Source organism: Uloborus diversus, unplaced genomic scaffold (genome assembly GCF_026930045.1).
Source record: "Uloborus diversus isolate 005 unplaced genomic scaffold, Udiv.v.3.1 scaffold_12, whole genome shotgun sequence".
Lineage (NCBI taxonomy): Eukaryota > Metazoa > Arthropoda > Arachnida > Araneae > Uloboridae > Uloborus > Uloborus diversus.
Window position 1 is genome coordinate 349,799 of NW_026557876.1, and position 15,108 is coordinate 364,906.

Genomic DNA, 15,108 nt, shown 5'->3' on the forward strand with positions numbered 1-15,108 from the left:
TTAAAGCTCATGCAATTCTCTTTAAAATGAGCTGTTAACCAACTGTATTGACCCCATAGCACTAAAATTGTAGCATTTTTAAGCACAACAGATGAGTAAAAAAACGTGAGTTTTTACACATTTAAAAAATTAATAACTCATTAACCAAAAAAGATAGATTTTTTTAAAAAAGTAGATCTGAATTTAGAATGTCAAACAGTATAATCCCTGAAAGTTTCATGAAAATCTGAGATGGTCATTTTGAGTGATTGGTTGATTTGACATGAAACCCACAATTAAAAGTCAAGAGAAGGCAATCCGTACAAGTCCAGACCTTAGTTTTAATATGCAGCTCGCACAGTAGTGTTTAAGCAAAATACAAACATTTTGAAATTGGAATCTGTTCTTGTATTGTAGATTATTAAGACCCTGAAAGAGGGGTGTTACCATAGATGTAATTGTTATAAAAGTAAAAGCGAAGCTACTGTATTTAAAAATATATTAGAATGACGACCAGATTGCACAGCATAAATCATCATCTTCAATTTTTAAGTTATAAATGTAACTTATTGTATCTACTGTATAACTCTTGAACTAAGTTTGGAGGAAATTTCTGCAAATTAAGATATAGGTAAATAAATAGTAATAATAAATTGAGCGACATTACTTTACGTTTTGTTGTCATGCAGGGACATACTACTGGGACCTTAAAAAATTGATGTTTGCTTTTTTTTTGTAACCAGTTAAGCTTGCAGAATGGCTTTTTATATCTGAAATTTGGATATCAACATTGATTAAGCATATCCAACACTTTTAATGTGAATATCATATTAGATTGCTAAGTTGTTTCACACAATAATTCTTTAAATACGTGATCAAAATACAATTTTAGGGCTAAAATTTATTGTTTTGTATATGGTTGGTTATATGGTATAGTGGAATACATACAAAAAAGTCTTTTAGTTGAATATAAATTTTTGAAATAAATACCGGGTAAATACCCATTTTGGGTATTTACCATGGGTATTTACCCCTAAAAGGAAATACCAGGGTATTTTACATCACTAGGAGAGTAATAACAAAACACACAAAGACTCACTTACCGAGTTCATTTCGAATTCAGTTTTTCTTTTCTTGACACTCGTGAAAATACTGGATTTCTTTCTTTTTCCTTTTGAGGATATCCTGAAAATAAAAACAAATGAAACATTATAAATTTAAACATATTTTTCAGCAATTCACAAATGAATTCCTTGCAAATCAGACATTTTAATACCGAAGCATTAAAGAGACTTAAGACTTAAAAAAAAGGGATTTAAATCATTTATTAACATGAACACCAAAAACTCGATCCTCCCCCAGCCTTGCCTTAATTATTTGTTCTCACTAGTGATGCGATTAGTGCTTTGGCCAAATACAGAATACCAAACATTTGGCCACGATACTTTCCAAATGGCTTCCTCCTTTTTGTCTAAAAATTCATTTCACGCCCAATCCAAAGTTGCGGGTGTGACATTTACACTAACTAAATTAGTCATCAGCAAAAATATTTTAGAGTATAGGTTTCAATTTTTATATTTTTCAATAAAGATCACTTGCAGGTACATTGATGCCAATTTGCAAGTTGATTGATATTTTATTTATTTTTTAAAAAATTAATTTCTACCCGTTGCGGGTGTGACATAAAAAAGACATGCATTTTCACCTTGCGATCAAAACACTCAAAACTCTGTGAATTATATCAACTGATCGAACTGGTTTTTTTTTATGTTAGACAGTAATACTTAACTAATTATTCTATACAAAAATTTAGATACTCACTCAATTAGTTTCACTGTAAAAAATATTCAAAGTTGCCGTTGCGGGTGTGACTTGTGTGGCCAATAACATAACAACATACACAAATAGTTATCAATCAGACATTTTATGATTAGCACAGTAATAAATAAGAGAAATTGCAAATAACTAAGGAAATTTTTTTTACATAAATCTCATTTCCAATCTAGAATTGATGATTTCAGGGGGTAGTAGTTTTCTTATTACAATGTTCTGTTTCTCCCATGATATGTCTGACTGATTGGGCCAGATGTATACTTGTTCTGAAGGTTTTTTTTCAAAGTATTCTACTTGTTTGTCTTCTCCATCTATTTGCTTGATTTGACCAATTTTTTTTTTTTGAGGTAGAAAACAAAACTAATTCTACAAAATCTCCAATAGCATTTATATTACCAAGGGAGATCGTTTCCGACTGAGGCAGCAATGAAACTATCTTCAGTGCACTTTCTGCAGTTAGTGCCTGCCACTTGAATTGTACCCATATCGATCGGTACAACATGGTGTACCGATTGTAAGTTTGGTATAGCTTTGTACAAGACAGCAGCGTGTGTGAAGCATTTTTGCAACATCTTTTTTGATGTCGCTCTCCGCAGAATAAAGCACTCTGATTTTTTTAAGAGCCTTTTCTGCTCAAATGGCAAAATCCGATGCAGAATTGACTGTTGCTCTACGCTGTAGAACGGCAAGTGACACCATTTTTTTTCGTTACCGCACCAACACCATCCACAGCTCCTTATCTATGAGTCCTTGCAAAGTATGACCATGCAATTTTAATGTTGTAGTCTTTATGGTTGTATGACATTAACAGAAGATTGTACCTGTCTATGGATTGCATTACCAAAGGTTTGAGCTCTTCAAAAAATTGCCATCGACTCCGTTTCTACAGCTGGAGATGGTGTGGCCCCTTTTGTCGAAGATTTCTTTCTCTCTCTACACTTTCTCTGCCTCTCATTCTGGTTTTGCCTCTACATTTTCTATTTTTTCATGGCCACAGATATAATTTTTTAAAGTACTTTCTTCGTAATTTCTATTCTTGCTTTGTTTCTTTCCCTTTCTTTTCAAAAATATCCCGAGTATTTAGCCGAGTTTTCTTTCATCTTTTTATGATGATTTCGGAATCTTTCAGTGCTGTTCATTCTTCTGCAAAAACAAAAAAAAGTGTAAAGTGAATAAATATAGCACTACAAGTCCCAGAATATATTGTTGAACATGTTTTTTTTTTTTTTTTGAAGTTCTTTGAATTTTTTAACCCCAAATGAAATTAAAAACATTAAGTTTTGATTCATTTAAAACTTTAACTGACAGAATTTTATACAAAGTTTTTTTAAATAAATATTTTAATAAAAGTTTCATTACTATTTTTATTATTTCTCTATATTTATTTTGAATTTGAAGTAAAAAATAATCTGTCCCTAATATTACATTATTTGTTTTAAAAAGTAAAGGGGGAAAAAGTCAAATGCTGAAAGCAAAATTATACACTTTTATGCATATTAAAAAAGATAAAATATTGTTTTGGTTTTTTAAAAATTTATTTAAAAAAAAAAACAAATCTTACCTTATTGAATAAAGGTCAAGATTTACGGTCGCCACTCGCCACGTGGCGACTCAGTTTTCAAAATTGGCGACCCCAAAAAAATTCTACAGTCGCCAACTTTTTTGGGGGGTTATTTTTAATTTAGATCCTAAGAAAAGAATTTCAGTGCATCAGTAGGGGAGAATGGGGATGAATGGGACAGGGGATGAATGGGACAACTGACTTTTTTATACTTAAAATAAAATTTAAATGTTTGATATTTCACCTAGCAGATGGCAGCATCTATCCTACTGAATAAATTGTGTTTTAAAGCATTTGTTTCCATGTTGGTTTAAACAAGAGAGCAAAGTTTGATTTCCCATACCAAAAGTAAGTTTTTGTGTTTTCATTTATTAAGTGTTTATTAAAAATTACTGCACTTAAGGCTATGAATGTTGTATGGGGTTGGAAATATACTAATTTTACTATGATTTAAAATTAAAATGGTGAAAATTCATAATTATTTTCTAAGCCTATTTTTTGATTTACATAAACATGTGGGTATGGGGATGATTGGGACAACAGTTTGGGGGATGAATGGGACAGTCCCATTCATCGCCTGCATTTCTGATTTCAAAACTTTGCATCAAAAATTTACAATATTCAATTCACTAAACTATTTTCCATTTTTTATGAACTAAAATTTGGCATATGAATAGTTTTAAATCGCTTAAAGCACTTATCTACATTGTTGATCAACTCATTGAAAATCTGATCTTGACAATCTATTTACAGTCATAGCATAAATATTTTAACAAAGAATAGCCTAGTTAATAACTTTAATTGCAGTCATTTCTTGTGCTGTAAAAGCTTTGTGCTTAAAAAATATTTACCTGCATTTTTAATCATATATTTTATAAATAGTTTTTGCTTTTGCAGTATGCCACGGAATTGGAAAAAGAAAACCGAGAGAGTTAGGAGCTCATCAGCAATGATTAAAGAAGCTGTAAATGAGGTTGTTGTTAAAAAAATGCCTTTAAGAACAGTTGCAAGCGCTTTCAACATGTCCAAATCCACTTTAGGCAGATATGTAAAAGAAGCTAAACAAAATACAGATTTGGAATCCTATGTACCAAATCCAAATGTCGGGAATAGGAAAATATTTTCATGTATAGAAGAAAAGCAATTAAGTGAATACTTAAAAATTTCATCTCAAATGTGTTATGGTCTAACCACTGTCCAAACAAGGAAGCTAGCTTTTGATTATGCTAAATTCTTAGGAAAGTTACCGTCAGTATGGGAGGAAAATAAAACTGCTGGGAAAGACTGGCTTTCAGGGTTTTTGTCCAGACATCAAGACTTATCCATCCGAACACCTGAAAGTACAAGCCAGTCAAGAGCCAGTAGCTTTAATAAAAATAACACAAATACGTTTTTTGAGAAACTTGAAACTCTGCAAAAGAAATACAAGTTTGAACCAGCAGATATCTATAACTGTGATGAGACAGGCTTAAGTACAGTGACTGAGTGTCCCAAAATTATTGCTGAGCGTGGAGTAAAACAAGTCGGTCAGATCACCTCAGCTGAACGAGGTCAATTGATAACAATGCTGAATTTTGTAAATGCCAGTGGAAACACAATTCCTCCTGTCTATGTATTTCCTCGAGTAAACTACAAGGAATTTATGCTAGAAAGTGGCCCATCGGGTAGTTTAGGTCTTGCTCATCCTAGCGGGTGGATGACTGCGCCAAATTTTTTCAAAGCAATGGAGCATTTTGTCAAACATGCAAAATGCACAAAAGAAAAACCAGTACTGTTGATTATGGATAATCACGACAGTCATGTAAATATTGAGGTTATTTCCTTTGCAAAAGAACAGGGTGTTGTGCTGTTAACATTTCCACCACACTGTAGCCATCGGATGCAACCCCTCGATGTGTCAGTCTATAGTCCGTTTAAAATGAGGTATCGTATTGCTCAGAATAACTGGATGACTAACCATCCAGGCAAAAACATTACTATCTATAATATTGCTGCTCTTTCAAATACTGCATATATTTCTGCTTTTACAAAACACAACATTATAGCTGGTTTCCAAAAGACTGGCATATATCCCCTCAACACTGAGATTTTCACTGAAGAGGACTTTCTTTCAGCTTCCGTAACTGATCGTCCATTAGTTGCTGCCAAGTCTGCAGCTGAGCAAGATTTTAGTGTTCCTTCAACTAGTTCAAATTTCATAAACAGCCCTAGTACACCAACAGGAACATTTGCAATGAACAGAGAAGACAGTCCTCTCACAACTATTCGCCCATACCCAAAAGCATCTCCTAGAAAAACATCACGTAGAGGAAGAAAACAAGGACGCTGTCGTGTGCTAACTGATACACCAGAAAAACAAGTCATTGAAGAACAAGAAATTGCTAAGACAAAGAAACAGAGGAGGAGCAAAATCAAAAACAAAGTAATATTAGACGAACAAGAAAGCAGCAGTATGGATGATACTGACACTTTATCGCTTAATGATGAAAGTGATTCCTTTATGGATGAAAGTGAATCTGATAATCTAATGCAGAATCTCATTCCAGATGGCCTAGAAGATGATGATTTCATTTTGACGAAATTTAGTGGAAAAAAGAAAGTGATATGCTATGTTGCTCGAGTTTTAAGAAACAACGTAGAAAATGTTCAAGTGCAATTTCTAAAAAAGAAAGAAAACACCTTTTTGTTTTATTACCCTGATGTTCCAGAAATTTGTATTGTTGACTTTGAAGATGTTATAATGAAACTGCCTAAGCCTAGAATGTTGGGAACTGAAAGGACAAAAGGACTTTTGTCATTTGATGTAAATTTTGGCCAATATGATGTAAAATAGAGTTGACTAATATTTTTCCGTAACATTTTTTTAAATTTCAATTTGGAAAAAGAGAAATATACCTTCCTACATTTGTAATCAAGAAATCAATGTAACATTAAATTTTTTTTTTCAGTGTTAAGTGATTTTTTTTACTTGTCCCATTCATCCCCAATATTGTCCCATTCATCCCCTTTATGGGGATGAATGGGACAGAATACATGCACTGTTAAGAAATATTTTAGCTATCTAAAATGACAACAAATTGACTGAATTCATTTATTTATATGTCACAAATCATTGAAATATTTGTTTAAAAATTGTTAGATAGCTGAAAAAAGTAAAATTTTTGGAATATTAATTAAAATGGGAAATTTGTCCCATTCATCCCCACTCTCCCCTACTATAAGGATTCACCGATGACCGACTAAATGTTGTTTATTTTACAAAGCTTGCATGTTCTTTCTCACTGCCTGCCTGTATGTTTGTTATTTTACAATGCTTGAATGCTCCTCTTACGCGATTTAGGCCATGTAAAAAAAGCAAGAATACAGTGAATTAGGAAGCCATTTGCTCAAGATTAGAGCATTTGCTCCTTTGTCTTGACTCTTTGTTTTTCAAGTAATTAGCGTACTATAATCATGATTTCAAGAAGAAATCATTGTATTTTAGATTATATTTCAGATTAATTTTGATTATTTCTTCAAAGTAATAACCTTTTCACGTTTAGTTGCTCAAATGGTATATTAAATTTATTATTTTTTTTACACCGCCTCCGATTATGCGAAACTTTTTTTTTCTTCAGGCCCATTTTAGAACCTGCAGATTATAGGCCGTCCGCGGATAATGCACAGGAAAATACGGTTATTAAACGGGGTTCGTACGCTCCGGAGAACCTGGAATCGTCATGGAAAACGACATAGTTAAAAATGTCAAGGAAATTTCAAATTTTGCCCCCCCCCTTCCCCCAAATTTTTTTTTGCAATTTTTTTCCCAGGGAATTTTGTATCTTGAGTTCTAATCTTCGTTTTTATCGATGTTTCCAGAAAAAAAAAAATTTTTGAGGCAAAATGACGCTGGCAATAAAATAAAAAAGGACCGTGGACGCCATTTTTGCCCCTCAATAGTTCGAAAGAAAAAAATTCCTAGGGTGAACAGGAATTATGCACAAATTTAACGGGAGAGAAACATTTTCCTGCATCTAAAGCACAAGCCTGCGGATGGTAGGGTCAATTGGGAAAATCGTTTTTTAATCGAAAAGTCTTTTCAGCTACGAATGAAACGTAGTCGCCATTTTTGGTCATTTATAAGATGGAAGTAGACACGATGCTTAAATGTCTAAGTTTCCAGAATTGTATGTTTTCTTTAACTGCAAACTAATGAAAACAACGCAAAATGTGCTGCAACTTATTTTTTTTTTCTTAAAATTTAATTTTTTCTTGAGAAATGAAAAATTTCGTTCTTAAAACTTAATCTCATCCTCATTGCCTTGGACGCAAATGTGCTAGAAACTTTTCAACTGAATTGTAGTTTCACGAAGATTTATTATTTTTAAATTGTTTTCACGCCACAAATTCAAAAAATTATTTCTTAATTTTTGTCGTAGCCGCCATATTTGGTCATTCCCAGATGGCAGTGCACAAGACTTTTTTAGAGCCTAAGTTTTCGAAAATGGCATTGGATGTTCATTGCAGTGCAAACTATTGATAACAACGCAAAATGTGCTCTTTTTTCCCGGGTAATTCGTAATTATTTTCTGGAAAAATGCGAAATTTTATCTTCAGAACATTTTTTTAAAATTCTAATTGATTTAGACACTTTTGTGCTAAAAACCGACTATTTTGTCTTAATTGTAGCTTTTTAAGGATTAATTATTGATCTTTTTCTAAAACAGTTTATGTTTTGCTTTAAATCTTGTTCTAAAAGTATGAAAATACTTTGCAAATTTCGATTCTTTAAAAGTGAAAAAAAAAAAAAAATCATATTGTATGTTTTTTTACATAAACCCTCGAAGGTCGTTCCAATCCTATTTGATTCCCAATTAACTCAAACAGCCTTTATTCTGAAACAATCGTCAAAATAGGAAGACAAATTATTTAATTCAAAACTTGAAAAGGCAACTTGTTTTTGACGGCAGAAAGTCCCCCCTCCCTTGTGAGCCCCATTTTATCATTCCTATGCCATAAACAATGTTCCATGTTGTCCCATAAATAATGTATTTCATTAAAAATCCTATATATCATTAAAAATAGAAAGAAAAAAAAACTATATTTCTATAAACTAGATCTTATATTTCTGCTGTGATGTAGACGCTAATACTCGCAATCAATTAGGAATACGTTCCATTGAAAATCGTTTAAACAACGGGGTCTAGTTTCTATTCGAATAACTGTTGTAATTTTTTAATCTTCAATCGCATCAGATTAAAATATAATCCAAATAGCCAGTCTTTGATCGTTTTCCCTTCATAGTCGTCTAGAGACGTACCGATACTCGGTAACTACTCGGTACTCGGCCAATTTGCCGAGTACTCGGTACTCGGCCAAATTCTGATCAGATACTCGGCCAATACCGAGTAGTTGCAAAAAATTGAATATTGTCCAAGGCAGATACTAAAATTTATAGAAAAAAGAGCAAACATTATATTCTGCAAACATTTACAATTAAAATTTATAAGTCCAATTTTAAATTTTGAGAATAATGAAGTTTGTAATGCTTTAATGGAATAAATCTTTATTTAAATGTCCCCAAAGTTGATAAAAAAAGTATAAAAAATATGGAATTTTTATGTTAAAAATGGATTTTTGTTACAAACAAAAATTAATTATAAAAAATTATGAAAATACCTTTGCTTAAAAAATAAAAGGAAATAAAACAACGCTAAAAGCACAGTGCAGGAACACTGCAGACATGTGTTTTGGCATTGCAAGGAATTCCTTTTTCAATGCACAACATGGGAGCTCGTGGATTTAAAGGCATCCGACAAAAGTCAGATTTTTTTGTCGAATGTCTTAACATTCTTTAGCTCACATGTTATGCACTGAAAAAGACGTTCCTTATAACGGGAGGGGGGGGGGGGCAGAAACACATGTCTGCAGTGTTCCTGCATATTTGTTGTATTAAAATTATTTATGTTTTGCGGACTAAAATTATAATTGATTGGTATAAATTTGTTTTAATTCCAACTTGATTAATGATACCTTTTATTTATTTATTTTTAATTTTAAAAGTAATTTTTTGTAAAATTTTTGACACAAACAAAATTGTTTATATAATGCGTAAATTGAATTTTAGCAGGAATTTAGTTTTAAAAACTATTATATGGACAAGGAGTTCTATACTACTATTCCAATAAGTTCAAAATTCATCACATGTGTGTCGGTGGTTCTTCATAAAACATAATTGGTACTTGGTAACTCGGCCGAGTAGTAAAAGGCCGAGTACTCGGTACTCGGCGAAAGTGCTACTCGGTACGTCTCTATAGTCACCCTAACATGGAGATGCTGCGTATGGAATGTAGTCGCTATGTTTGGTCATACCTTTAGTTCAAATAATGCAAAAAGAATGTTTTTTTTTTTTTTTTTGGAAATATATTCTTCGTAAATGCCAAATTGTATATTACTGGAGGAGGTTTGTAGTTAATTATTTTTATGCCAAAAAAAAAAAAAAAAAAAATCTCAGTTATTGAAAAAAATCAAATCATATGTTTATCTAATATTTTTTTGATTTCCTTCGTGCTAATTTTCTTACAGTTAATTCTTTTCATTAAACTAGTTACCTGAAAAGTGCATGTTGATTTTTACTACCATGGCATTTGCAATGATTTACAAAAAGCATTGCAAATTTATTTTTAATAAATTTGCAATGATTTACAAAAAGATTTTAAAGGAATTTGTTGTTATTTTTATGGGAAATACTTTTTTTTCACTGTGTACACTACTTTATTTTTGGTTTAATGATTTTTTATATTTCTTGTTAGCATTCCTTTAGCATCACTTTCATAATATTTGTTTCAAGAAATACAAATTGAAATCGCCCCCCCCCCCCCCCCCCCCCATTCTTGTACTAGAGCGCTGTTTTCAAAACCCGAAAAACTGGTGGCCACCAAATTTTTTGAGTCTAGTGGCCATTGGCCACTTGAAAATTTTCTGAATCTTGAGGTCTATTATTGAATAGTTGCCTTAATTATAAATCAAGAAATACAAAAATGTTTCTTAGGAGAACCAATAATATAGAATACCAAACTAAATAAATCAACTGCACATGCTCTAAAGATACTAATTTTGAATTAACTGGGGTCTAGACAAATAAGTCAAAGGCCAAAGGTTAGGCCAAAGGTTAAAACATTAGTGCTGTCATCTACATGCATTCCAGAATTACATTTGTGTTTAATTTAAAAAGATGTTGCGGGTGTGACTTTAACTAAATGTCACACCCGCAACAGGAACATGTCACACCCGCAACGCTTAATAACTCCAATTAAAACATTAATTAATTTTTTTTCTGTTTGTTATTCAAAGTACTTTAGTAAACTATTTTAGAATACAAAGTTTCAAAACTTTTAGGCAAATAAATTTTTCTGTGGAAATATAAATGCATTTTTTTGTTGCGGGTGTGACACAATAATTAAGAATAATTAAATATGCTTACCTTTTGTAGTGAAGATTAGTAGACACTTCTCTTCAGGAAAAAACTGTTGCTAATGAATGTCAGATTATGTGTGAAACTTTATAGATTTCTAGAATTATTTGTTCAGCTGTAATAGACCATGCAACATAAGCAGTTTTGGTGCAGTCTAGTTCGTACTGATATAGTTCCACTTTATTAATTAAAATAAGAATGTTAATAACATAAATGAAATTTTTTTTCAATAAAATATGAAATAGTATACTTTTAACAGTGTGTATGCAAACTTTCAACCATATTGAATGAAATTTGAATTTTCATCCTCATGTCCACTTTTTTTTGGATTGGGCGATCTATCAATTCTTGAGTATTTACTGCAAGAGTCATAATGCATAAATATAGATATTAATGAGGTTTAAGTAATGAGTATTTGATAATATTTTTAATAAAGGTTCATTTAAAAAATATTTTGCTTAAAAAAAATGCCAATAACTATTACATAAAAACTTCCTCGTGTAACAGTTGGTAGAGTTGTGTAACAGACACTGACAATTCTGATGAAACCAGATAGGATGAGGAAAGGATGACTCATGGACAGAGTTCTTCTTTTCCTCTTGAAAAAGTTCTTTGTTTTTAGATCAAAAACCCTATTAAGTTGAAGTGAACATACACTACGAATGACCTCGTGGTGTATGTTCATATCTTCCACCACTGCCTTGGAAATACCATCTGGCTCATAAAACACCTATTCAAGGTCACACCCTATTCAAGGGCCACAGCAAAATCAGTTATTTATTTTTTTTGCCAAGAATTCTTATTTTTTTAAATTAGAGACGTACCGAGTACTCGGTAACTATTCAGTACTCGGCCAATTTGCCGAGTACTCGGTACTCGGCCAAAGTGCTACTCGGTACGTCTCTAATTTAAATCCAAACTTGCAACAGTCAGTTATTGGACACTTGTCTGTTACAGGTGCCATTACCCCATTTGCTAAAAAATGGGAAATGAGGAGTTTTATGGAAAAGTCGGGTAATATTGGAAATGTCTGTTTCTGGACCCTGGTCTGTTACTGGTGCATGGGTGCCCATATGCAAAATTGTAAGGGGCGGCTCAGATATTTTAACCATGGTTTAGCAGGATATTTTCCCCATGAAAACCAATTTCAGGACAGATTAGAATCATTCAACTGGACATTTGTAATTACTTATTCATTAATGGCTGAAGAAGAAATATTTTTACATTTTTGCAAAAGAAAAAATACTAAAAACAAGGAAGTTCTAATTTCTAAGAGGGGGGCTCGAGCCCCCCCTTGCCCCCCATAGGGGTGCCCTTGTACCGGTGCCGTTACCTTATTTGCTAAAAAAAAAATTTTTTTTGCTTTTATTCCATAGTATGCATACCTAGAACACAATATATGAACATGAAAAGACAGCAGGTATTTGTAAAAATTGTTAATTAGCAAATTAAATCACCAGTCTGTAGGTAACAGATTTTGGACATTGTTGTCCTGTAGGTAACGGATTTTGGACATCATCATAATGTAAGTTTCACCATTTTTGACAACTGTTGATCTGATTTTTAACATTTCCAATGAAAATTTTATTTACTACTTTTTGAATTTTGCAATTTAATGATAAAGAGGATATTAATGAAGTACTATGAATGGCTATACATACTGCTCTTTACATATAATAAAGTTTTGGAATGATTTTGAAGAAATTGATGAAAGGTAGAAAAAAGCTTCATGGAAATAATTATACAAACTTGTAGTTTGATTTATTGGGACAAATGAGGAATAAAAATATAGACAAATAAATACGACATATATTTTTTTAAAGGAAAAATAAACAAAATATGCTTTAAGAAAGAATGTAAAAAGTGACATCAGTTTTAGTAATGAATATTTTTTCTAATGTCATAAGAATTAAAACGATGTCTAAAAAAATTATTGAAAAAAGAAATTCTTATTTCTATTTGGAGATCGTTAAATTATGTTTCCAAAAGAAAGAAGAGAAAAAAAAATATTCTAAAATTATAAAAGCGGCGGGAAAAAAATGGTTGCGCAGGTGATAAAGTCGCCAAAACTGGTGCAGCTGACGATTAACTACATTTGTCAAACTGGAATTCCCTTCTGGTAACCTTTGGCTTATCGTGTACTGTGTTGTCGCCAACGGAGGTTTGCTTGGCGATTTTCGCGCAAAATGGCTTTCGTAACGATCATAAGCAGCCATGTTTCTGCTGTAATTTATGTATTGTTCAATGTGTAACGCATTAATTATGCAAAATACCAACGGATTAAAGAGGATAACATTATAATAACCTTTTTTATTGAGGTTAGAAGACAGTGGATTATAAAAAAATTATAAATAAACGGACAGAATTATCGGCGTCAAGATCGTAACGCCATTTGGACATCTCACATGTATGTTTAAGAAAAATTATTTTTCTTCTAAGATACTGCATAAAAGCTTATGAAAACACTTTTAAACAATTGAAAACTGATTCTGAGGATCGATAAATACCTTTAAAACGAAAACATCATATACTTAATTCTCAAATAATAGCATTGTAAAGATCGTAACTTTTGGACATGCATCAAATTTCAAACTTACTTTTTTCTAAAATCGTTTACAAAGTAAATAATCTGTCTTTACTTTTGTTATTTGTGTAAAATATTAACAAAAAATTATTCAGTGTAAGATTCATGCCTTTATTTTTTTTTTTTTGAAAAGTATGGAAATAATTAAAAAAAAATTTTTTTAATGGTACATTTGCTCAGTTAACGTTTTGGTATGTCTAAAATTGTGCCATTTAGCAAAGAAAATATTTTTTAAGGGCATTTGAAGAGCTTTTTTTCCATAATTTATGTCAATTCTTGTCTCTATACAGCATTATAATTTACCTCAAAAATTTTAGAGTTAATTAAAATGAAAGTTATTTGGTGTTGAAGCTTCAAAGTTGAAGTCTGTGTTTGCTCCCACCTTTTGAGAACTGCCCATAACGTGAACATACATTTTATTCTGATATTAAATGTTTTCTCACATAATGCAATTTTTCCAAAATGTAGTTTCGGACAGTAAAAACCGAAGTTAAACCGTCGTGTCCAAAACTTTGCCGACCCCGGTTTAAATGAATGCACCTCGAAAATGGGGGAATAAATAATCGCTTCATGGGTTCAATGATTCGATGGCTTAAAAGTCGAGTTCCATCCCCTTCCGATCTGTGGCACAGAAAACGAATCGTACAACCACAAAGTCACACATTTACCAGAGTAAGCGAATACGGTCGACGCCGATTTAACGAACCCCTTTTTAACGAATTCCCCGTTTTAGCGAATTTTTCTCATTCCCCGACTAAATCGAAGGCAAGAATCCCTATTTACCGAATAACAAACCCTGAATCAACGAATTATTTTAACAGCCAAAAAAATTTTGTTTTGTTGATTTGAGTTGAAAATATTGGAATGTTTCCCAAATGATATATCCATCTTGCGTGCGAAGCAGTAAAAATGTTAAAACGACAGGCAAGTATGCTTCAATGAATAGCTATTCTGTTGCTGAGAGCGATAATGAAACTCTCCTCAAAACTTTCTTTTTGCTTCACATGGAATGGAAACCGTAAAAAACATATCGCATGCAGTTCGCTGTAATTGACACAGTATTTTCTTTTCTCCATAAAGTCGAAGGAGAACTATTTCGAGTCAAGTACCGAGGAAATTGTGAAATTGTCAGAATCTATTACTCAGTAGAACAAAGTTTCAAATTTACTAGCGGGAAATAAGTTTGGAAATCCTGAGTAAAAAGGGTACACTTTCTAATTATGGATTTTTTTGTGCGGTTGATTATTGGGGCTTTTAAATAAAATATGTGCAATTTCGAAAAAAAATTTCGCACTCCGATGTTACGAATAACACCGATTTTACGTAAAAAAGTTTTGGTCCCGATGAATTCGTTGAATCGGGGTCCGACTGTGATAAAAATGGCGTCACTTGTTCTCATATTTCATTTCAAAGTAAACGAGACACGGAAAGGACGGAAATAATGAATCAAGTCACTTTTGAAAAAGAGGATAATAAATTTTATACTCCTTTGAAAGAGAACGGATTAAAATCGTACCTTTGTAACTCTTGAATCCGGACTAAATTGCTTCCTGGAGAGAACGCAAGATCGCAAGATACGGTATTATATTATATTAGGTGGTGGTGCGGGAAAAAGAGAGAAGGAGATTTTTGCAATTGGTTTCTCCTCTCTAATAGGCGCGGCTCACGTCTAGCATCTTGCCGACAGGTTTCACACAA

The 15,108-nt window shown here is 32.3% G+C and overlaps 1 protein-coding gene across 1 annotated transcript in view; it reads right to left on the reverse strand.

Moving 5' to 3' along the window:
• The window catches only part of LOC129232385 (serine/threonine-protein phosphatase 6 regulatory ankyrin repeat subunit B-like), a 47,199-nt gene extending 32,210 nt beyond the window's left edge, over positions 1–14,989 (reverse strand). The window contains exons 1-2 of the mRNA XM_054866534.1: positions 14,927–14,989; positions 1,083–1,164 (exon numbers count right to left, since the gene is read on the reverse strand). Of these exons, the coding sequence (XP_054722509.1) occupies positions 1,083–1,091 (9 nt within the window). The 5' untranslated portion in view covers positions 1,092–1,164; positions 14,927–14,989. The remainder of the gene's footprint in view (positions 1–1,082; positions 1,165–14,926) is intronic.
• Positions 14,990–15,108: the final 119 nt, after the last annotated feature.